Below are 25,264 nucleotides of genomic sequence, written 5' to 3'. Positions count from 1 at the left end.
AAAGTCATTTTGGAATATAAGCAATAGGTAAGTTTTCTTATCTGTATGTGTCAGTTATGTATCAACACATTTCATTATCCATAAAGTTTGTAGAACTATGCTCTTGTTCCAATTTATATAAATCAGCCACAAACAATGGAATAAGGCAATATATTCTCCATTAATAACTGTCATCACTTGGACACAAGTCATGCGGGATTAAAACATCTGCAGTTACTGGACGTAGAAACAGAAAATGTTTCTTGATACTTTCACTATGACTGCAGGGAATCTACATTGTATGATTTAGAAATAGGTCTTGAACGTCAGCATCAGAAAGCAAAACAGTTTTCAGTCTTTATTGTGTCGTTTCAGGACAAGAAAACTCTTTTGTTTAATATTGGGGTTGAGTTATGCACAAGGAATGTAGCAGAGTCCTGATAATTCTTGGGAAGCAGCACAGAAGCACCCTCTGCGTTCCTCTAAGGCTTTTTCCTCCCTCGTGAATTAACGAAGGCGTCAGCTGACAACACATGTACTGTGCAGCCTAGATAACGTGTGTGTGTGTGTGTGTGTGTGTGTGTGTGTGTGTGTGTGTGTGTGTGTGTGTGTGTGTGTGTGTGTGTGTGTGTGTGTGTGGTTAGTTGGTTGGTTGGAGAGAGTGAACTCTAATAGCCAGTTTTCCAGTTAAAAAAAAATGAAATAAAATTATCATCTTGGAAATGTTTTTACATAACACTCGGGGAATGTTGCGTTCAGGTGCGACTTCTTGAAATCATACATCCAAGTTGCCGTTCATGACTCATCACATGTATGCTTGATAATTAATACGAATATTGAAGTAAAAAGTGGCAAATACTTAGAATTAACTACATTTTACTTCTGTAGCTGATATGAGTCCCCCAGGAAGAAAAAAAAATCAATATTATAATTCCCGGAAGTGCGCAATTGTTCTCGTAAGGCATCACTTTACATCTACTCGACGTAATAAGGCATATATTTATAGAGAAATATAATTTCATGCACTTATAGAGAGCTAAAGGTTTGTCTCTTATGGTGTTGTTCATGTATCCGTTGCATTTGAACGCAGCTCAGTCTCCGCTGGAGAAAAGGGGGCGGCCTCACGTGACCGTTAGCTCTGACTGCTGAGTTCACGTGACGTGTTGCCACAGTCGGACAGCATAGCCGTGACTGGAACGCAACTGCGTTCAACTAATTTCACTTTTGCTTTTCAAGGGCAGATCGTGTTTTTAAAATTTCACAAGTTACGCTTTTGTTGGTTAGACAGCAATAGAGAACCGTTGACGACTCCCGCAGCAGCCGCAACACATCAGATTTTGCTAGTTGTGCTTGAAAACAAGTGTGGTTGTCAAAGCTCCGTGCGACGCCACCTGCACCTGAAGCGGCGTCCGGCCACCATCCCTGCGGGTCGGGATCCCCCTCCTCAACGGGGACATCAGAACAGAAGCACCGTCTGTGTTGTGACCTAACCTGAATGATGAAGCCCAGTCATACTTTTGCGGCGCTGATCATTGCCTGGTTTTCGGTTCTGGGTGAGTTTTAGCGCTTACTTGTCGTCTTCCTGCCGCCGCCGTTACCCCGAACTACGTCACGACACGGACCGCGGATCACCTGCGGTGTCGGCCGGCTTTAGTGAGGCGTTTCACGGATTGGATGTTAGAAATCGTCAGAAACACGCAAGCTGACACTTTTTAAAGCGGTGTTCTGACTTTTTGAACGAATCCATCGAGAGAATAATCTTTCGATTAGCCAATTGACTAAAAATGTAGTTACACAGTCATACATGTGTGCTTGTTTGTTAAGCATTGAAATATCTTCCGGGCAGCTGGACGGGCTACTTCTAAGGAGCGATCAAGAGTCGTCAGATATTCAACCACCTTCCTAAGATTCAGAAACCAGTTAGCGTCATGTTAGCGTCAAGAGATGACAAACGGCACTCCTATTCAGGTTGTATCGACGCGTTGGCATCGTTGTTTCGGTGGGGGGGCTCCATGTTGTACAGTATCAGGCCGGGGCCTGTTTACTGTTATCGGCTTGATCGCCTCGAACACAAACATGTGGCTGCTGACGCATGGAAAACATGACCCGGTGACCTGGTTTAAGTCCATCAGGTCCATCATTTCCTCACCGACACGTGGACACCTGTTGTGTTTTTCTCTCCACAAGGATCGTGTGAAGTGGTCCTTGCACACTGACTCTGTTTCCTCCACGATCGGATTGCAGTGTTGTGTCACCAGGCAGCCGTGTGTTTACTGCTCTGACAGTGGTGATATGAGGGTGACGTCTCAGCCAGGCAACAGGGGATACAACGAGTGAAAGGCAGTCTGATAATGGACTGGATTATTTACTGAAAGACTGAATTGATTGAGAAAGGAGCAGAAGGGGAAGAGTCTAGTTCGTCTTCTGAGGAATGATGAAATTAGAGGAAGTTGTGTGGGGGTCATGTTGGAGCCTCAGCTTCTTCTTCAAGTGATGAAACCCCTGCATTGCATTACTGCTGAAACATAAATGGATGAGAATGTTTCTCTGAAAGCAGTCCATCCCAGAGCTGCAAGCCCCAATGACTCACATGTTGACAGATATTAACGAAGTTTGCAATTTCCATGTGATAAAGGTATAAAAATTCTGCAGTTGTTTTTTTTTTTGCTGGTGATACACTTAATGGTATCCAAGTTTAGTATAACTAACTAAGTGTGGGCTCAGTTTCTGTTGCTCTGAGGATGGCCAGTTGTTACTGTGACTGGACTGGAGTGTGAGGGTTTTGGTTCCTGCTCTGTCTTTTTTTTAAACTGGCTGCAGACATCTGGTGGTGTCTTTAGAGGACTGCTTTATTATATGTTGATGGTGTTTTGGTTGTGTTGTAATAAGCCTTATTCCTATCATGTGTACTGTTTCTAACAAAGCAGCACACAGTAAGGTTGCAAAAAGTCAGGTTGACCAAGAAGACCCAGATAAGTAGCAGATAATAATCACACGGTAATTCGTAGTTTACTTAAGCATAAATAGAACATTCACGTCTATCGTCATCAACAAGTCACATGGTAAATTATTTATTTGCCATTACTGCTTCCTTATGATGATGAAACTGAAGACTCATGTAATTAACATGTCATATTTATCCACAATATGAGACTATAACGTAAATATATAATTTTAAGAATATTTACACTGAACCTGAATTGAGTTTCCAAGATGTTTGCATTCATCAGAATCTCTTTTTCCACATAAATTTTGAACTTGTTTAATGCTCGTCTACAGGAAGCATTCAGGCTGTTACTCTAGAGGTGAAGGAAGGGAACTCCACCTGCATCAAGGCTGAGCTTTCTGCCAGTTTCTCCATCACGTACAACACCTCCAACAGCACGGTATGGACAGAGACAACACCGAAAGCGTTAAATACATCCATCTGTTTGTTGAATGTTGCATCTTTTTACTGTCTTCAGACATCGGTGTCGGTCCCTCTGCCTAATTCCACCACGGTCGACACAGGCAGCAGCTCCTGCGGTGCAGATGGCCGTTCACCCTGGTTGGTGGCGGTGTTTGGGTCGGGCCACGCCCTAGGACTGAGCTTCACAACCAATGGGAGTCTTTACAGTGTTGCCAACCTGACGCTGCAGTATAACCTCAGTGACTCCTCCTTCTTCCCTGGAGCAAATAGTTCAGGTCAGAAAAAATAGCATCACACAAATTGTCCCACACAGATTTGATGTTGATAAGTCTAATGCTAAAAGCATGCGTGTGCTGCTTGAGTTGTACATATTATTCACAGCAGATGTGAACACAAAATGCTTGGTATAACAAACACTGTATGTTTGATTTTGTCATAGACGTGGTCACTGTGGTGTCGTCTTCAGTCGGGATCTGGGCACCTATCAATTCCACCTACCGCTGCTTTAGCCCCATCACTTTTAAAGTTGGTGAAGCGACCGTGACTTTCTCTGACATGAAGCTGGAGGCCTACATGCCTGGAAATGACCTGAGCCCAACAGGTATGAAATGCCATTGTGGGTTGTTTTTTTTTGTTTGCTTACTTCTGGGTTTCTTGGTTGGTCTACCCACTAAAGTTTTTTTTGTCTTTTTTTGTCTTATCACAGAAAGTGTTTGTATAGCAGACAAGGCAGGCACTACAGCTCCACCCACCACTGCCGGTACCACGACTGTGGCTCCGCCCCCAACCCCGGCTGGGAAACCGGAACAGGGCACCTACTCCGTCAACAACACCAACGGCACTGTGTGTCTCCTGGCCCAGATGGGACTGCAGCTCAACGTCTCTTACTTTTCTCGATCTCAGAATAAGGTAAAGGAGAATGAAAGAAGACAAATTTCAGTCCGTTTTTCATAATAAATGTCAAATAATCAAATGTACTTCTGTCTGCGTCATCAGACTATCCAGGCATTGGTAAACCTGGTTCCCAACGTGACGAATCCATCAGGATCGTGCAACACGACCAGCGCCACCTTGACTTTGACAGAAGCGAACGCCACCATGCTGAGCTTCAGCTTCACTCTGGTAAGTGCTCCTGCTTCAATACAGTCACATGATCAGCTTGGGTTTCATTTTTGAAGTTTTGCTCAGTGCACCTCTTCCCATCAACAGAACACCACAAACAATAAATACCACTTGAGCACGATAACGCTGCAGGCTAATTGGTCCGATATGGCCGGTACGTTATTCTTCAGAAGCAACATGATGTCCTAACGGCTCCCACCCACTTCATTCAACATGTTGCCCACCTGTCTCTCTCCTCAGGTACCTTTTCAGTGGGTAACAACAGTCTGGACTACATGCGGAGTACACTCGGCCGCTCCTACATGTGCAACGCAGAGCAAATTTTGGAGGTGGGGCCGACCTTCTCTCTCAACACTTTCCGACTTCAGGTTCAACCTTTTCAAGTCACCACCAACCAGTTTGCAACAGGTACTTGTGTTTGTTTTTAAACCTTCCCTGTTGTGATCCCTTTGATTATTGGTAGCGATGAAGCAGCGGTAGGAGAAGGTGTCGTTCTGCTGCACAGCAAAGATATTTATGTTACATCCCATGAAACCCTATAGTTTTTGTGTGTGTGTTGATTAAACAAAGGTTTAATAACATTTAAAAGACTCATGTTAACTTTAAAGCTCCCATGTTATACTCTTTAAATTAATTTTACACAACTCCCAGATGTCCAACTACACTGTATTTGATTTTGTTCTTCCATCTCTTTTTCCATCTCCAGCGGAGGAGTGTCAGATGGACCAGGACCAGATGCTCATCCCCATCGTCGTTGGAGCAGCTCTCGCAGGCCTGGTGCTCATCATCCTCATTGCATATCTCATAGGCAGGAGGAGGAGCCACGCTGGATACCAGACCATCTGAGCGAACCCTTCACTTAAAGCTGATAGACTGAACGGTGAAGAGATGGACCCCCCACCCACACACACACACACCTCCCCCCAAGCAACTGAGCAAGTAGTGAGACTGTGGACATGAATGTAAGCGCAGAAGCACTTGTTGCTCCTTGACGAGTGCATGCTTTGTGCTGAGCCTGCGTGACCCCCTGGATATTGTAGTTTTCATTCATTTTCCTTCATCAGATGAGAAGGCCAGCTAAATGCACATGGTGCGCATCTTGAACACAGAGAAGACTACACAAGAGTTTTTGTGGTAAACAATGATGGCGGTTTGAATTTGCTGTTTATTCCTTTCATAATCACAGGAATTGGATTGATTTGAATTATCTTTATGGGGTTTTTTTCCCTAGCTAGAGCAGTTATTTAATATCTTATTAAAGAAGCAGAGGGAGAGTCAAATAAAATGTATGACTAAGTTATTTTTTAAGTTTCAATGACTATCACAATAATATTTAACTTGGTTTACTAGTTAAGTCTGTTCTTGCTGACCTACATTTTTTGATCCTAGTAACCTATTAAAGGGAAAGCTCTGATTGACGATTCCATTCATGTTCCTCTACATCTTTTAGAGAGAAACATGATACAGGTTCTTTTTAATCAAACTAATTAAACATTTTCTGGTTAATTATGATGAAAACAGTTCAACCTTCTTATGTGCAACATTATTAATTTTTCACATTACAAGCAAACTGGTGCATGAGTTTATTTTCCATTCTTGCTTTTCCACACTGTGTGAAGAAACGTCCATAATCTAGTTTTGTTTTTTTTTAAATTTTATAGAAATTGTTTAATCTCGTTTTACAACAGACCAGCTCTTTACTCTCACAGGGATCCTAGAGGGGGCTTGGGAGTATGCTCATCCAGTCTACGTGTTTTGTGGACTTGGAGAAGGCGTACGATCGGGTCCCCAGGGATGTACTGTGGGAGGTACTGCTGGAGAATGGGCTCAGGGGCCTCTCCTCAGGGCCATCCAATCCCCGTACGCCCAAAGTGAGAGCTGCGTGGTTTCTTGGCAGTAGGTCGGACTCTTTCCTAGTGGCTGTTGGCCTTCACCAGGGCTGCTCTTTGTCAGCAATTGTTTTCGAATTCCATGCACAGGATATCGAGGCGGTCGTCGTGACGAGGGGTTAGTTTGGTGGACTGAGGATTGCATCGCTGCTTTTTTGCAGATGATGTGGACCTGTTTGCATTATCGGCCTGTGACCTGCAGCGCTCACTGGTCCGGTTTGCAGTCAAGTGTGAAGCGGCGAGGATTAGGATCTGCACCTCCAAATCTGAGGCCATGGTCCTTAGCAGGAAGCCAGTGGATTGTCTTGAGTCCTTCCGCAAGTGAAGGAGTTTAAGTATCTTGGGGTCCTGTTCACGAGTGAGGGAACAATAGAACGTGAGATTGGATGGAGAATTGGGGCAGCAGGAGCGGTATTGCAGTCGCTTTACCGCACTGTTGTCACAAAGAGGGAGCTAAGCCGAGAGGCAAAGCTCTCCATCTACCGTTCAATCTTCGTTCCTACCCTCACCTATGGTCATGAGCGATGGGTCATGACCGAAAGAACGAGATCGTGGATACAAGCGGCGGAAATCATCTTTCTCAGGCGGATAGCTGGTGTCTCCCTTAGAGATAGGGTGAGAGACACTGCTGTTTGCAAGGGGCTCAGAGTAGAGCCGCTGCTCCTTTGCGTGGAAAGGAGTCAGTTGAGATGGTTTGGGCATCTGGTGCGGATGCCTCCGGGACGCCTCCCTAGGGAGGTGTTTCTGGCACGTCCAGCTGGGAGGAGACCTCGGGGCAGACCCAGGACCAGGTGGAGGGATTATATCTCAACACTGGCCTGGGAACGTCTTGCGATCCCCCAGTAAGAGCTGGTGGATGTGGCTGGAGAAAGGGAAGTTTGGGGCTCCCTGTTGAAGCTGCTGCCCCCACGACCCAACTACGGATAAGCGGTAGAAAATGGATGGATAGTTTAATCTCTTCTATTTTGCATCTTACCGGAAGTTAATAAAGATCCTACTAGTCTAGCACAGATTTTGTATTTCATGCAGTTGTTTGAATATTTGTAGTTTGTGGCTGATTATGTATCACAGCTAAAAAAGTAACGCATTAAGCAGAATGCTGAGCTTGAGCCAGCACAATAAAATATCAGTGTCATCAATACCAAGCCCAAACACAACAAACTGGACACGTGACAGCATTGGCTCAACAATACATCAGATTTTGAAATCTCTACAAATTTCATGAAATCAGCAGGATTCACATTGGTTACTACAGCAGAAAGTGCAGCATGTTGTTTTGTCATGTTGCATTCAAGGTGAAATACAGTAGACCGCTTCCTCTTGGCTGTGCTTACAGAATGCAACTAATAGCTTATCTGAAGTGGCTTTTTAACGCCCAGCTTCTGGCTGACTGTTTAGTCAAGAGAATGATTACAGTACATCTATAAGATTAGAACCATTAGCGCGTACAGCATTTGCTAAATTTAATATATAACTTACGTTCCATGATAGTCCTAAACAAGTTTAAGACAAATCTATACGTTATGTAGTTGTCACTGTTAGATTACTTCATTTTTTTTTAAAAGGTGCAAACAAGCTCCAGGGCGCTCAGCCCAGTGGAATGTATAAAGAAGTCAAGGGGTTAAATTGACAGGGTTTGCATCAGGATTTTTCTGCAATGATGCGAGATCGACATGCAGATCGCAGCTTCGTCAAGGTCGCTGTGGACAGACTTCCTGGTTCAGTGAAGATTCTCTATGAGGGGAAGAAACGACAGTGTGTTTATTTTACGTCTATCATCCAGTGAAAGCACAAGTTTAACGCACAGCAGCCATGGCACGCCTTCCCTTTTGTTTTACCTGCATGAAAGCGTGACACTCATCGACAAATGGTCCGTGGGTGATCCGCTTGAAGACTTCACAGACGTCAGGGAACGACTTGGCCTGTTGGATCAGAGTCTCATTGTGGTGGATCAGTGTCAAGGCAACTCGGAACAAGATTTTAGAGCCTTCGTAGAACAAGCAATCCCAAATCCTCAGAACTGTCTGCAGAAAAAAAGCCACATTTTAATGATTATCTATAATACACCATTATAACAATGCTTTTCTTTTTCCTTTCTCTACGAGGGGACAGGAAAAACAACCTATTAAATAATTACCATGCAACAACTGAAATATAAACCATTCATTTAAATGCCTTTTTGCACGTACTGTCTCTTTACAGCTCATCAAAGGAAGACAAAGCTGTAATTGTCAAAGTTCTTGTTACCTGCATATCTGAAAGCCCAATTTTAATTAGAACATTACATAAATAATCAGCCTTTCACAAATTAGTTGTTCACAGAAAATTTTGTGGATTTCTTTTTCTTGTTATATCAGACACATGAGGGACAGAAACTTTTGCCCACGTTCTGCTCCTCACTTTAATCACAAGGGGAGACTTCCTGGAATTGTCACCATTCCAAACACAAGGATGACTAAAAGGCTCACATCTGTGTGAAACCATTACAAGCTGACACAAATGCAGCACATGTGTTCAGTTCTGTACCATTGTGAGTAATTTCTTGCACTCCAACAAATATGTCTCACCTCAACTGGTAACACATCTATGTAGAGACAGATGAACCACCGCGAGACCACCAGGGTCCACGTGACATTGTGATCCTCCATGGTCTGCCAGACTCGGGGCATTTTAACCTTCACCAGCTCCCCCAACACTTCTTGGTCCGTCTTCAGCCCCAGCATGGCTGGACTGTAGTAGTCTGTGACATCACACACACAAAACCCTGAGTTCTATTAAGAAGGATATACTGAAGAGTTCATTTTTATTGTTCATTCCAAAAAAAGAAACACCGTACCTGATAAAATTCTTCCAAGCAGGGCATCCATCAGCCAGAAGGACTTCTCCTCATCTTTAGTGATGATGAGCAAATAGCCAGCGATGAAATTCATCCCCTGAAAACATGAGACACTCCGGTCACACACAAATCTTGGAAACAGTCCTCGCATTCATTAACATGGTTACAAAATATAACCACAGCTTCTACAAATAAATTGTGTTTCTGCATTTCCTCTTTTAGCTGTTCAGCATGATACACAAATCCCATATGCGCCGTCTCTAAATAGAGTTGGTTGGTCCATTAGCCTTTTTTTCATTTGAATTGTAAATCAAGCCGTTGAATTATCAATTCAAATTCGCACAAAGCTACACCGAGCTAACAACGACACAAACAGCCTTCCTTAAGACGTAGAGCCTCAAATGACGCAGATACCCAACATCTGTATCACATGTGTGTGATGGTGTCAGATCTTCAGGAACATTACCTGACAGTAGCTCACGGTGGGGTTGTGGTGACCGTAAGCCAGCAGAACGTTGTACAGAGCTTTCTGCAGACAGGGGTTGGACGTCTTACGGAACTGGACGTTGTCTGGAAATGTTCTGTTCAAGTCTGAAACAAAGGCAGACACTCCTTTAATGTGTGTTGTTTTATGCGTGCATAACAAGAAACAGCCTGCTTTTACAAATGAAGGTTTTTTTTAATTTGCTGACTGCACTGGAGTTGCAGCTAGAGATGTTCCTAACAACTACTGTGTTGTTCTGCCCTTTTCCACTCACACAACCAGCTCAAATATTTGAACTGAACTTTTCACCTTGGTTGTTTAAAGGGTGGATCCATTAATGAGGTTTATGTTCCATTCTGCGGTATCACGGTGTTTAAACTCTCTTTCCCATACAACTTAAATTTCTGATGACAACATATAATGCAGTGATGCAGCTTGACTGCAAACAAATAGAGCCAGCATCAGAGCAGAATAAATGAGGAGCAAAATAACAAGTTTATCGGCTGTGCATGAAATCCACCTCTACAGCACCATCCTGCAGCAGTTGCTTTTGTGCTTTAGAGTGTAGCTGCTGTCAAAGAATCAGAAAATAATGTCATATCCAAACAATGCTCTCCATTCACTCTGCAGCTCTTTCAACAACCACTGCAGTCCGCCTCGCTCACTGAGCTGGACAATAACTCGGCTCACCAACAACAATTTACTAATCCTGAAATGCAGGTTTAGAATAGCAAATTATTTTCTAATTTTAGGCTAATGCTCATGTCAACCTCTGTGTTCAGATCTTCAGCAGACTTTTGTGTGGAGGGAGGACACAGCCAGCAGGCGCAACTGTAAAAACACTAGAGTGGGTCTCACTCATGGCTAAGTGGAAGCTCAGATTTTATTTAAATGCAGACAAAAAGACCAATAACTCTCCCACTGAATCGTAAACTGATCCTACAAGTCCTCTAAAAATGTTTGAATGAATCCATGAATCCTGCTTCATGGAAATGTGCCACAACATTTCTGTCACTGCATAACTTCCAGAAGTCATACAATCCTTTAATCCTTTCTCAGTTTATTGTAAATCACTGTGGTGTGGTTTATCATCTGATACGCCCTTAACAAAAAGGATTGCTTACAGCTGACCTTCTTGAATTGTTTTCATTGTCTTTTTTATTACCTCAAACAACACACCCAGTCCAGTCTTTCATGTAGGGCTGTTTTCTGTGCACGATTCATGCTGCTGTAGTGGAATTAACTGTAATGCTAAGCATAAAAGCTCTGACACATCCAACCGTTGTGTATCATTGTGTAGCTGTAGTCTGCAGAAGTTGCAGTCTGTATGGTCGAGTTTGCTACAATCAGCATTAAAGGCTAGCCGTATCAACATACAGGAACACTCCTACAGGCATCCAGTCAAAAATAATGGCAATAGCAAGGTCTGCAACTTTGATTGCAAATAGTCCGTTTTCAAACTTACAGTGTCACCTTTACTAAGAGTGGGGGCATTTAAATAACTGGCTAACTTGTTTTATTTACTCATGATAATGAATAGATTTTCTATGATAGGTTAAACAGAGCTATGAATGTAATTTATCAAAAACTTTGGGTACTATCCTCCCACAAATATCTGCTTATTACCAGTATTATTAAAATGAAAGGAGTGCCTTTATATTAATCCTCAACTGTCTGGCATATAATAAGCTCAATAATAACAATTATAATGCCTTGGTATTTACTGACAGTTATCAAAGTAGGTGTTATATAAAGTCAGCTTGATGCGTTTTAAAAGCTTGAGCTCATCACCCTCAGCAAACCTGTGCAGATGGTCTCCACCAGTTTCGGGTCATGCTGGGCTGCAAGTAGGGACTGGTAGTATCCCGGGTTCTTCTCCAGCTGGTCATGAGCCCCACTGGCTGTCATCCAGATCAGAGCTCGGTGCTCATTGGGAATCCCCTTGCGTATGTAGCGCTTTACTGAAGGAAAGGAGAAACGTGTGGTTCAGGCTTATTGCATGCGCCCACTCTGTGAGGATTCTGGCGTGTTCAGTTCTCATGCTCACATTTTACATTCTTCTGCACTTTGCTTTTTCCCTTCAGCAGCTTGGACCACTTGATGGATCGTCGGGTCAGCACAACCAGATACTCAGACATCAGCTCCTCATACGAGTCATAATCGAAGTCTTTAGAGCGCTCAAAGCCATATGGATCCACACTGGGTCACAATCATAAAGAAAGAATCAGTCGAGCTGGTTAGTAGATCACAATCAGATCACAGCATTATAAACCAGACACTAATCGAATTCTGCTGAAAAATGATTTGACTTCTTAATTTACATTATATGTATGCATTAAATGAGATAAACCCATAACAGCATAAAGACAGAGGGCTGTGAATACTGAAGTGCTGATTGGTGGAAAAAGTCGTGTTGGTGGCTCAAACTTAATTAACTCTTTAATCTCCCCGCTGCTTAACCCTTTCCCTCCGGGGCACAGTGTCACGTGACTCCAGGTAACGACCTACAGATTACTTTAAATTCTCACAATATTTTAATGTCAAAATTAACTCTTGACGACAGATAACTTCTTTTGGTTGTTGTGTTTATTTAAAATACGACCACTTTACTTATTTGTTTTTATTTATTACAGTACATGGGCTAAAGAGCTAAAGTTAACGTTAGCTAAATGCTAAAGTTAGTGTAAAGTCGGAAGCTCACGGTCTTTTAAGTTTACCTCTGTGGTTAATGTTGCTGAATCAAATTTGTGAGAATTAAGAAATAACACTATAACCCTCCTCAACATTTTTCTTCAGGGGGAAGTCGATAAAATAAAGCTTGAAATAAGGTTTGGGTTGACGTTACCTGTCCATTCTGTCTCTGGCTCCGCCGCCGATGCGGGAGACACCCGCTCCGTTTTTCTCCATTCTCTCTTTTTTCCACTGTGATTTTCCTACGAGTCGTGCTAAAGTCTCGGCATTCACCCCCCCACCGTGGCGTGTTTCTCCAATCGGCCCAAAACAGCCTCAAAGTTTACACACACACAGTGAAAGTTGGGTAAACCAGCGATGACGTCCACTGTTGATTCTCTCCATGTTTGCGTGCGAAGAAACGAGATAGGTCGCTGGTTTTCTTGGGATTAACACACTATTCTTGGGAAGGGAAATTGTAAAACATTGTTACGCTTCCCTCCAATCTAAAATATCGATTTTGGCTGGATTATCCAACTACTTTATCGATCCGCTGATGATCAAGCCTTAGAGGCAAGCTGGAGTTTAATCGTCATCCACATGCACCTGCTGCTCCACTCCCTCTCTCCGGACAACAACCGGCTGGTCCGTCACTTTAGTGCGAACAAAACCAAACATAAGGACTACATTATGCTCCCACAAGTAGTCTCAGTCTAAATCAGCTCGTTTGCATCCATTCTTCTTAGTCCGAACGGTCAGAACTATTCCGTACAATATTTCGGACTTGTGGCGTTTGTCCCAGGACACACGCCAATCAGACTTTGTGCTGCATTCATGTACCCTCGTAATTTCCTAAATCAGCTGACGCGGGACGCCCAAATGTGATTTATGCCCCCATTAAAACAGCTTTATCTCGAAAAATGAAGAGCTACCTACTGTATGTGCTGCAGGGAAAAAAAGACGTGTGTAAAATATTGTCTCCTATTTTCAAATAATAAATTTATGGATTGACGATAAATATTAGTTTTACATCCAGTATGTATCGGTGGGACTTAAACTGTGATAAAGTACTTCTTAAAAACTGTGATGATTAGCCTAATTTATTTGTCAGTCACAAAAATCGAAATGCCAACTGTTGTGATAGTCAATTATTTGCTTCAAGCATTTTCAAGCAAAAATATCGGAGTGTTACAGCAAAGATTTACTGTTCTTCTTTGTTGTCGATGATAGCAAATTACAGTAATTTACTGAGGGTTGGGGCCAAACGGGCAATGTGAAGTGGCACTTCACTCTGGGGAATTGTCTGACATTTGATTTTTTGTAGTTTCTGTAGACTTATTGGTAAAACCACCAATAATTAAAATGATCGGCTTATTAATCTTAAATGAAAATAATTTTCTTGGTTTAAACCCTAAAGCAACTCTTGTTTTGCACTTTTCAATTTAACGATCTTGTTAAGGTTTCCATAGACAATTTTATTTATAACATAAAATGCCGACTACTACACAACTTCAGGTACACTATACCAAACAGGTAAGCAACTCCCTGATCATACATTCCAGGTGTAACCTGACTTTATGGCTTTTGAATGTCCGACTACCATAAAAGCAGCACACATCTTAAGCAGCCCCGCCCCCTCAGCAGAGCCACGTAGCACAGGTAAAGTCAGACTTCTGCTGGCAGAGCGGTGTGTTCATAAGTAACACCCGGATTCACACACATCCTGGCAGAGTAACAGTTTTTCATCAGACAAATCATTGGATGTCTGCAGATCAGCAAATCTGCAAATAAAACTATGAACTCATAAATATGTCACTCGAAATACTCTTCGCTCCTATTTCCAGAGCTGAAAAAGGAGAAATCTTAAGAATTTTGGAGTTCTTGGATTTTTCTTTGTATATACAAAAAAAAAATTGATAATGTTGGGTAACATTTAACTGAATTTTTTGTTGAACAGTCCAGACAGGCTCAAGGTGATAACACAAGCCAGCCACACCCACACCAATACCCCAAACATATCCTGTGTGTGTGTGTGTGTGTGTGTGTGTGTGTGTGTGTGTGTGTGTGTGTGTGTGTGTGTGTGTGTGTGTGTGTGTTTGTGTGTGTGCGTGCGTGTGTGTGTGTGCGTGCGTGCATGCGCACATGTGTGTTTATGTGAGAGAGAGGAAGAGAGAGATAGAGAGACACTGTACTGTATGAGCTTTAATGACTGTAAAATGGAATAGTAATATACAAAAATTCATCTAAATTTAGAGGTTCTATTAGCCCTGTCAGCCTGACTTAAAAAACTGACTTGAAATTTGATTTGATTTTTCACCACCGTCCTCCCATCCACATTTGTTATCAAGATAAATCCTGGGTAATACACCTCAATCTCTAATCCTCCTGTAAAATTACCAGAGTTAAACCCTAATGACTACTGATGTTTGAGTAGTAGTGTATTGCTGGTTTCCAGTCTGTCATGTGTGACGCTGCTGGGCGCAACCATCCCATCATCCAGAACAATTTACAGTCATGGAGCTCATCTCAACTAATATTGGATGAGAGATGGGTACAACACAAATTAATTCACACTCATTTTCATACCTTTATTGAGGGTCACTACATGTATTTGGACTGTGGGAGGTGTAGTTGAACCCTGGGCCTACTCAATGTGAGGCTGCAGTGCTAACTACAACACCACCATGTCTTTAGACATGATGTAACAGACATTTCAACTTGAGCTACCAGCACCCAAAAAATGAAGTCAAATGGCTTGGGATTAAAATAATAATGCGCCTTTTAAAAGAAAAGGTCACTTTTGTTATCTGGTGACCAGTCATTGACATCAGATGACGAAATATGTAAATACAGTGAAATACAGAATGTTGATACCCATGCTCATTTGTTGTTTACACAGTAGACATGGATATGCTCAGTTTTGTTGCTGCAACTTTTTAAACACTTTTTATACCTGACAGAATAAACTAAAATGTTGATTTAAATTTATTATACAGAATCAATTAAAAGGAAACAGTTGTTCAGCAAAAAACGTGATTGTAGGACTCAGGTTATTCACTGATGTCTGTTCAGTATTCCACTCCTAAAAGGTAAACGTGTCAGTAAATCGTATAATTTTGGGTTTATATGTTTGTTTGAGAGAAGGATCCCCGTAGTTGATTGTCGTGTACTTTGGTCTAAGCCTTGGGTTTTCTCTCTGAAGGTGAATTTTTGGTGATATCTCTGTTGAGATCTCAGTTTCTTCAAACACAGTGTTATTGACAGTGCCTTTGGATAGTCTCACACTTGGCGGTATATGTGTATGTTTTGTATCCACTGGTGTTATTTCTTCTTTTGTCTCCCTGACACTTTCTTGAGGATTGGCCTCTGTTTTCTCCTTTGCTGCTGCGTGGAGGACCTGGACCTTCTTGTCGTTCAGGTGACGTGCAACCGTTCCAGAATAAGAAGTATCTGAATGTGTCAGGGGTATTTCAGCCAGGGGGGGGTTAATTTCTGGGTGTGAATAGGACTCAATCAAGTCTTCAATATCCTGCTGATAATCAAATCTGTTAATACGTGGGATGACATACTTGGGCAAGTCTCTTTGGGTGGTCACATCCTTGGCTGAATCAAGATCTTCTGGTGATCTGTCCACCACAGAGGTGTTGCAGGTGTCTGTAAAATGTTCCTCAGTTTTGGGCATTAACAAGCACATTCTATCAGTATTTGTAGTGGCAGATTCATCCGTGTTTGATTTCCCACACCGGAAGGTTGTGTGAGAAACATTTGCCTTTAGCCGTGCATGCGGGTGCTTGGATGGTTCAGTTGAATACTGCTTTGGAGAGGACTCAATGCATGTGGACCACACAGGAGAGCAGCATATTACAGTTGCCACATACCAGGTCAGCTTGGCTTCTACCTGTGGAAGACATCTGTTGGGCTCTGGCAGGAAAGACTCACTGACGGATGTTAAATTGAGTTTCTGTAGTTGTCCATATTTTAAGTTGTTGGTGACACTGGTTTCTTCTACCATTGCCTGAGTGTCACCATATTCCTCTGACCTGCGACCTTTGGCATCTTTATTATTACCTTGAGGATTTATATTCTTTAATGTACACTGACCTTCAGCCTCTTGTTCAGATTGCTCATCTCCCATTTGCATTATTTGCTCTGATTTCAAATAATATCTCTTTTCCAAGTTTGAGTTTACTTTTGAACAAATGTCCAAGGCCTCCACCAGTTGCTGTTCTTCCCCAGTTATTGCTTGGTCGTTTTTCAAATGCTGTCTGAAAGATTTATTTGTTTGCTTGTGTTGGTTGTGTTTACGAGCAGTTTCATCCATTCCCCGTCGGTCCTGTCTGTCATGAAAACCTAGCCTCTGTTTGATGGTACTCACCACTTCGAATCCATTGGGAGGTCTTTCATGTGAGTATTTTGAGTCACTTCTCTTATTTTGGTTGGCTATGGTCTCAAACCTGTCCATCAGGGATGACAGAAGAACCCCTTTTCTGATGAGTCTTGGTTTAATTGACTTCAATGTTTTCTTTCCTTCTTCCTTTTGCTCTGCAAGGGCAAACTTTGCCACAATATCTTTCACACTTTTCCCCCTCTTCAGCTCATGTTCCTTTCTAATCTTCTCGCTCTTGTGCATTTTATGCTCACTGTCTTGGCAGTGGTTTACATCACCTGCCCCTCTTCTGCAGGAGGACAGCATTCCTACCTCCCTTTGATGGGTAATGGAAGGTTTGGGAGTGGATCGCATGAATTTGGAATGGAGGAGTTGGAATGTGGTAAGGCGGCGGGGCATTAAGTCTCCTGCTATTTGATGTTCATACTCAGTTTTCAATCTGTCTTTTTGTGGATTTGACCAGCATTTATCAGAGCCTTTGGAACTGATCTCAACAATCTTATCCTGGCTTGCTTTAAACACGTCAGGGAGTCGAGCCGTAATGTATGTTGTCTGATGTTGATTCTGCTCCATTGAAGACTTCTGTCCGTGCCTATCTACATCTCTTTCAGCTACAATGACCGACTTTGGCTTTTGTTGCTTTTTGCTGGTCAACTCAGGCATCTCGTGTGTCAAGTAATGCAGGAGACTCTCCAGAATCCCTCGGATCACAGGGCGGCAGTTGCAGTCTCTAATCAACTTCCTCATCCTACCACCATCAGGGCTGTTACTGGTTTTCCGAGACTCTGGTCTATAGAAAATAGAGGACACGCAAAACTTAATCCCTGTAGCTATATGCAGCCAAAACATGCCTGCCTGAATATTTGTGGATAGTGACAGCAAAGTTGAAAGACAACTGTGAAATAATTAAATACATTATTGCATTAAATAGGTGGAGGTGTTTGATGCATGCTCATGTAAAACAGGAGCTTCTAACGTATCCCCCACTCTCACAGATGTCGGAAGTTATCATCGGTGGGGTTGCAACAATTGCCAATATGTCTAAGTGATAACAAATAGTATATTCTAGTCTTATTTTTGATTAAAAAAAATAGTAAGCAAATTAAAAAGAAGTAAATTTGCATACAGCCTAACAATATATGATCACTTGTATGTCAGAATAGATGTTCATTAATTAGAAATACTGCTATGGCTGTGAAAATTTCCAGCTAGTAGAAGATCTATAGTATTTGTGTGGAAGCCAGGACTACAATCCACTCACAATTTTAACAGAACTAAAGATGAGACGAAATCAGATTACATTTTGTTGATATACCATAATAACTTATGTTGCGCTGAATTAAGGTTCAATTGTTATAAAGGTGGGAACACCATCAGGAAGATATTCAGAGGAAAACTTGTTATTGCATAAATGTGTCTGAAGTGTAGATAATGTGACATTTCACACAACATGGTCACTCTACTCAGAGTAATGTCCCATCTGCTTCTTTTTCATTTACTTATTAATCTTCTGCTTGTCTGATATTTGGGAAAATCCAGACCACTTCTACTTTGACTGGATATGCTGGTCATCAATCCACTACAGCCAAGTAGAGGAGACAAATTGTTCAGACTTGACGTGTTCTTGCATCGTGAACTTGTTATAGTTGATTAGTTCAGGTGACTGTAGAAGAGGATTTTGCAGCAAAAAGAAATATGAGATAAGCTTTCCATCAATCTTGTTATAAAGATAAAGAGACAGGAGCTTTGTGCATAACTTATGACTGAGTATATTTTAATGTTCATTTTCATCATGCAGTGGTAACGTTGGAGTATAGTACACTATTCCTGAAAAGAGCATTGCAGTGCAAATAACAACTGATCACAGATAAAATTGATCATGTTATGCATAAAAGTTAAAATCTTCTGGACATTTTTACCACTTGTTGCATGCATTAAAAGCCTTGGTAGATTAAGAGATATTGTAGCTTACTGTGAAGAGAGACATAATTTATAATCAGTTAGGCTTTGTCAAAGGCTTGTACAAAGCTTTCTTCTGATTGTGATGAATTAGATACTTCCCAGTACAACATAACCATGTGCATTATGTTAATACAGGTTAGCTTTATAAAGGAAAAAGGGCAGAGGTGGACATTATCCCTTATTTGCTATATTTAAGAAGTTAAAAGAAGAGTTTCCCCACAGTTCTGTCATTTCAGATCAAGCTGAGTAACAGACTAGTAACTTACTCTTCCCTATCATCAGCTGAACATGAATAAAAACTGACTGTAGATGTTCTACAAAATGATGAACTCACAGGAGAACCTTCACAAAGGCAGAAACTCAATACCACACATGATCTCTATTCTCATGCTCCTCTGCCTCACACCTACAGTGACAGGTGCTTTCATTCATACCTTTATCTTTTTGAAGATGAGATGATCGTTATTGTCTCGTCTTCAAAAAGAGGTAGGCAAGAGAAGTGAGAAGAGGACAGGATGCCACTCAAGACTACCAAATTGCTACCATTGTCTTTAAGGAACTAGTGAGAGATAAAGGGCAACACTTTAACAGTTGTGCAGTTCATCTGATAACCACTAGGGTTCAGCCCACTGAAGAGCAGGATTACTTGTCTAGGCATTTGTCTGCAGATGCTGCTTTGTAAAGTGCCTCCCCCAGTTCCTCCAGGCGCTCTCTTTTGTCCAGATCCTGGTACAGGCCTGAGGGAACTTTGCTCATCCCATGCATGAGGCCATAGAGGCAGCCTGCAATCAGGCCTGTTGCTTCACTCTCACCTTAAGAAACAGAGGATTTTTAAAGAAGTCATTGTGGCACAGGCCATGCATTAATAATGCCACAGAGATGCAGAATGCTGCTGTCCTCACCTCCGTGGAACATGGCTCGCTTGCACAGCTCAGTCCAGTCATTACCCGCTGCTAGGAGAGCATCATAGGCGATCATGGGGGCATCGTGACCTCTACGGCCTGGACAACCCTCAGAGCTCCAACGCTTATAGGTCTAAGACAAACAAGGTTATAGTAAAAGCAGCACATTGCTCCTGGTAAAGTTTCTAAGGCTTTAATCTTAACCTATGTATTTTCTTTATGCATGACAGATTTACCTTGTCTGTCTCGTCGGCGTCATAGTGATCGGGGAACAGAGGTTTGTTCTGTTCTTCTTTCTCTATTTCTCTTTCTTCCACGTAAAACTGCCACTTGGCTTCGAAGTAGAACCAGTTCTCTTGATACTCTGTGTATGAATGGATCGCACGGATTACAGCTCACATCCTACCTGTGGAGCATACCCACTAACAACATTGAATATCACACCTTCAATTGCTAGCTTCAGACTCATCACTCTATCTGTACTCTTTTTACCTCCAGGACATTTCTAATAAACTACTCCTTCAAGATAACTCCGACTCCATTTCTCTTCCTATCTACACCATGATAGAACAACTTGAACCCTGCTCCTAAACTTCTACCCTTGCTACCTTTCCGCCTGGTCTCCTGGACACACAATATTTCTACATTCCTCCTCTGCATCATATTAACCAACTCTCTACTTTTCCTGTCATAGTTCCAACATTCAACGTCCCTACTCTCAGTCCTATACTGTTGGTGTTCCTCTTCTCTCTCTTCCTACGAACACACTTTCCTCTTCTCCTTCTTCTTTAAATATTGCCTCACTAAAATCTCTAAATAACAAAATCAATAAATAACAATAAAACAATTCAGAAACAGGAAATAAAATGTGAATATTAATAAGGAATGAATTTGCATGTGCATGTAAGGCAATTTGCAGATCTGTTTGCAGCCTTAAAAGTAGTTGTTTTACAATCATTCACTAACAGACAAAATGTGGTGTGACACAACTCTTGATTTCTTCTATTTTTGTTTCCATCTCATTGTGGATTGCATAATTTGTGTCACATCTTAAAAATAAAGTTAAATATATAACAAATGCGATTGATGAACCGATATGAGACAAAAAGATGTTACCTAACAGTACTCACCAACCCTTGAACTTCATAGCTAGTTGTACTTCATTTAGCAGCAGCAGCAACTGCAACCAAATGCTTCTGATATCTTGAGATCAATTTCTGACATCGCTGTAGTGGAATTTTGGCAAATGCTTCTTTGCAGAAGTGGCTTACTGTCGCCATACCAGAGGGTTTGTGTGCATCCACCACTCTTTTCATGTCCTACCAAAGCATCTAAAATGTTTTCAGGTGAGGATTTCAACTAGGTCATTTCAAACTTTCACTTGTGGACTTGGTCTTGTCTGTGGGATGACTGACTGTATGACCCATTTGTATGTTCTCTCAAGAACTCTAAGGGTCATCCAGGTGTGTTGTTGCAAAATCTAATGGGACTTAACATTTTCCTGTGTTGAATGTGACTTTCACTTCATCTCCACCCCATTAATGCTATTTTTGCAGACTGATCATAACAAAGTGCAGCCTGACGTATTCTTATTTTTTGTGATGAGCTTTTGTTCTGCTCTTGGATGAATTTGAAGGTTCAACACTTCTGTGAAAGATCACTATTACTGTACTCAAAGTCTTCTTCATTTGTAGATAATGTTTTTTAATTATGGTTTTATGGCATGTAATAATTGTATTAATGACTAGTGGGAAGTCATGGAAATTCCACGATAAAACAATTATATCAGACTTCATACCAAACATACGAAAAGAATAAATAGCTACATTGTTCTATTGAGCTAATGCTACACTGCTAACGTGGAGAGCTCCAGCTAAACAATAGCCATCTGATGCTAGCTGAGCTTTGCTGCAACACCACATGAGACACAGTGATGTCATGTATGCTGGCGCATTTTCCTTTTAGATTACTTTACTACCTGAACAGTGATTTCTGCATTTTATTAGAGCAGTAAAAGTTAGTTTTTGATGATGTAACTTTCCAGAGTTGGAAATATCCTGTTGCGAGGAACCAAAACCAGCACGATGTCCATTACAGTGCCGACGCCATCCTGACCGCCGCTGAGTTTGTAATCTGGTGGATAGACTTTTCAAAATCATCCGTACAGAATGAGATCACAGTACGGATTCAGCTCGTCTTCACTGGAGGACCATCAATAAACTCAACAGAGTCTGCAGCAGAAACACAACTGGACGGTCTGATGATGTTTCCTTGTTCTTTTGGCCATAGATTGGAAGCGATTGTGTACATGAGCAAGGCTGGAAGGAAATTTAATAAACTTGCAAAGTGAAGCTTTGATTTAATCCTTTTTTGTTGAATTTGCCCATTTTTTGATGATGGTACGACAGCATTTAGAAAAGTTTTCACCCCCTACTGTTCGCAAACGGACGGACATTGCAAATATAAGTTTCCTTTTTGGCCGAAGCAGTCATTGTGTAAACGGCCATTTTTTTGGTATACCCCACATTCATTGGCTCTGGCTAAGTCGTACTTCCCATTTTTCTGATGCAATCCTTTCCTCTCTTTCAGTCAGAGTTTCACTCAGAATTCGTTGCCGTTTTTTGTCTCATTCTTGCTGTTTGGACTCTGCTCACAAACATGAAAATTGTTGGAACAGTTATGACACTGTAAAATTATGTTAACTGGGAAGTCCATATATAGTTATTTCTTCTGCTAACATACCAGATGCCTTACGCCATATTGCTCACGTGATTCCTTCTGGCAGATGCGCCATGATTGGTTGGGCGCCATGATTGGTTTGGCGCTTGATTGACAGGTAGTGGGTGGAGTTGGTGATGGCGTGACAGCATTAAGAAAATAATCCAATTTGTCTTGCTCACAGAAACACAATCTAACCTGCCATGTGTCGTATGGTTTTCTTGCAGTATTCCTCAGCAAGAGGGATGACTTTCAAAAGCTCGCGGCCCCAACTCACAAGAGGTTTCCCTTGGATTGCATAAGATGCAAACAGTGCCGTTGTCAGGGAACCTAAGAAGCCTGAAACCAAGAGGAATGCTGTTACTTTTAGGGATTGGACAATTGTCAGCATGTCAGCACCTCAATAATCAACCTGCAGTGGACAAATTGGTTTGGAGCAATCAGAAATTGCCAAGATTGTCACCTGTGGGGTGGTTGTGGGTCATTCTTCCAATCTCAACACTGACCTCCACCAGGTTTTCTAGTCTTTCAGACTGCCAGTATCTCATACCTACACACATTGCCTTGGCAGCTGCCCCGAAACCAGATCCTGGACAGAAACATATCCACACACTCATTTTCATACACTGGAATTACCATATGCTGTACTAAGTGCAAGACAATATCTTAAGTCTCAGCTGGCCTTTTTCATTGAAGGGTGTATGCCAGGCGAGCAGGTAGTTGTGAGGCTTGAGGTGAACACAACCCTCCATTGTTGCAGGATCAGGAGTCCTGCCCTGGAGTGACACCATGGCTTCAACATAGAGGCGAACCAGCTCCCGGTACAAGTCCTCCAGACACCAGTAATCTGGACACACACATACACACAGTGACTGAGAGTTATTCATGATTGGCATGCAACGGGTGATGAGTGGTGCTTTGCCGGTCTAAGTTTAGCTTCATTCTGACACACCACCGATTAGGATCAGCATTCTTGTGGAGTGAGTAGAGTCACTTCTACTCACCGTGACGTTATCTAGTATCCTTAAGCTGAACCTATAGCTAGAATGTGTTTATGTGAACAATATATGAGAAAGAGCGACTATGTTGGCAAACATGCATCACCACTAAGTTACTGATTGAGGAATCCACGTAATGAGACTATGGATCAGAATCTGTTTCACAGTTGACGGGATCGACCTGAAGCTGTTCGTCTATGCGCTGTCGAATTGGTCAATGCATGCTTGTAAAGAAAAAACCGGGCAAAAGTTAACTCTTGTCTTGTCAACTACTAATTAAGTCATTCTAATCACTCACAATATGACTTCTAAAAGTGGTGTGGGTTTTCACAGAGCAGACTGTTGCTCATGTGCCAACTGTGGCTAAATAGGGCTTTCTAATCTAAAAAGACATCATCAGATTTCACAGGGCCATCGTCATTCACATTGAACTTTTCTATGGAGCCAAATTTAACAGTCGTGGATTATAAAGGGATCTGACCTGCTATTGTTCTGCAATCAGAGCTGAGGATCAGATTTTCTCAGCAGTGTTCTAAACTTTCCTGTCCTAGCATCTCCTGGCACAACCGTGGGGGACTTGGGATGAAATTTTAGTGATGGCAGACATAATGAACTTTCTACCAAGATAATATATTTGTTGACTGGTCAGGAGGATATATTTTATCATGCCAAGGTGTCATTCAGAGATGGCCTGCCAATAAGTGATTAACAGCTTCCATTGACCGTAGAAGAAACTATTCTGGTTCACCTAAATGTAGAAGACCCAAAAGATTGGCTGGACAGGTCTGACGCCATGTCTGTGTATCACTTATAGCTAGTCAGTTTTAAAAGCAGTTATACTAGAATTGTAAAAACTTGATTTAATTTTTAGCAGTTAAAATATTGTGATTTTGTAGATTTCTGTAGTTATCTTTGACAGCCAAAAATGCTCTCTTCTGGACGTCACCCTTTACATACCTGTTATAAGTGCTTCTGCTGTAGTCATGTGCAATAGTGTTGCATCACTCAGGGGCCAATTATCAGGGTCCAGTTTCAGGGTCCCCAGTCCCCCGAGAGAAGCCAGCTCTTCTTGAATTTTTTTGCCTGAGGTGCAGCTTTCCCATCGCCCTTTTCTATAGCCCAAAGCATCTCCAGCAGCACCTAGAACCATTCCTGCTTTGAATTTCTCCATGACAGTGAGCTCTACTCACACTGACTCTCAAAAGAGGATCTCTTGACAGACCAAAACCTGAACACCTTTCAGTTGTTGCTTCTTCGCCACGATTCAGTCACAGAGCAATGAAAAACAGTCTTTCCTCTAAACATCCCACAGAACTTGGGATGGTACGTCTGGCGCTATCACAGGCTTCTGTCTCCACTACTTAACAGCTCTCCCACCTTCCCACCCTTGCGCTCGCTTCTAATTTCTCATCAGTTGTCTCTTAGTACTGAAAGTTGACACACACACACACACGAGCATCATGTTATCAGCCAGTTTCTTTGTGTTGGGTGGCAGCGAGTTCAGCTGTCAAGTTCAGGTGTCTCCTAAAAAGGCAATCCCCCGTGGCCCCAAAGCCTGAAAGCTCGATGGCTGGGTCTAAGCAGTCATGGGGGCTGGACGCACTGGAAGAGATGCTAATGTGCTGGCCATATTGTGAGCTGGAGCTGCGCCTTGTTGACATCCCACCCGCCCCATGGGAGGAGGGTAAGAATGGAGCATCCCTCCATCTGATGCAAGTTCCTGACCCCCGACTCTTATATTGAAGCTTAACACTATAATCCTCACCTCACTATTTTAAACTGATTTATTACTTCTGTGACGTCATCTTCACGTTAACGCCTCCATTTTTTCCCCCTTGTACATTTCTTTTTTTGTTGATGAATAAAGCCCTAAACATTCTCAAAGTCACTGTGGACAAAAGCATTACC

At 42.1% G+C, this 25,264-nt stretch overlaps 3 protein-coding genes across 4 annotated transcripts; 1 reads left to right on the top strand and 2 right to left on the bottom strand.

Annotated features, from left to right (window-relative positions):
• The first annotated feature begins 1,147 nt into the window (after positions 1-1,147).
• Positions 1,148-5,924, top strand: lamp1a (lysosomal associated membrane protein 1a). Its single transcript, XM_068330248.1, has 9 exons — positions 1,148-1,532; positions 3,259-3,365; positions 3,444-3,663; positions 3,828-3,989; positions 4,095-4,297; positions 4,385-4,510; positions 4,598-4,664; positions 4,751-4,918; positions 5,217-5,924. The coding sequence occupies exons 1-9, from the start codon at positions 1,475-1,477 to the stop codon at positions 5,354-5,356; spliced, it is 1,251 nt and encodes a 416-aa protein (XP_068186349.1). The 5' UTR covers positions 1,148-1,474; the 3' UTR covers positions 5,357-5,924.
• Positions 5,925-6,249: 325 nt separating this feature from the next.
• grtp1a (growth hormone regulated TBC protein 1a) lies at positions 6,250-13,203 on the bottom strand. The gene is made up of 8 exons (XM_068330303.1): positions 12,565-13,203; positions 11,767-11,918; positions 11,522-11,680; positions 9,702-9,826; positions 9,236-9,332; positions 8,967-9,139; positions 8,238-8,423; positions 6,250-8,133 (listed from the first exon to the last, which is right to left on the bottom strand). The coding sequence occupies exons 1-8, from the start codon at positions 12,624-12,626 to the stop codon at positions 8,041-8,043; spliced, it is 1,047 nt and encodes a 348-aa protein (XP_068186404.1). The 5' UTR covers positions 12,627-13,203; the 3' UTR covers positions 6,250-8,040.
• A 1,442-nt stretch (positions 13,204-14,645) lies between these two features.
• Positions 14,646-24,976, bottom strand: adprhl1 (ADP-ribosylhydrolase like 1). Of its 2 annotated transcripts, none has more exons than XM_068329721.1 (8): positions 24,314-24,976; positions 23,041-23,205; positions 22,822-22,947; positions 22,557-22,697; positions 19,877-20,004; positions 19,641-19,773; positions 19,385-19,550; positions 14,646-17,566 (listed from the first exon to the last, which is right to left on the bottom strand). In XM_068329721.1, the coding sequence occupies exons 1-8, from the start codon at positions 24,525-24,527 to the stop codon at positions 15,472-15,474; spliced, it is 3,168 nt and encodes a 1,055-aa protein (XP_068185822.1). In that variant the 5' UTR covers positions 24,528-24,976; the 3' UTR covers positions 14,646-15,471. The 2 variants fall into 2 exon arrangements, with proteins under 2 accessions (XP_068185822.1, XP_068185901.1); XM_068329800.1 differs by lacking the exon at positions 14,646-17,566 and adding an exon at positions 17,577-18,439 and having other exon boundaries at positions 24,314-24,959.
• Positions 24,977-25,264: the final 288 nt, after the last annotated feature.

This window comes from Antennarius striatus, chromosome 1 (assembly GCF_040054535.1).
Source record: "Antennarius striatus isolate MH-2024 chromosome 1, ASM4005453v1, whole genome shotgun sequence".
NCBI classification, from domain to species: domain Eukaryota; kingdom Metazoa; phylum Chordata; class Actinopteri; order Lophiiformes; family Antennariidae; genus Antennarius; species Antennarius striatus.
The sequence above is the reverse complement of the archived record's forward strand: the minus strand, read 5'-3'. Positions and strand labels throughout refer to the sequence as shown.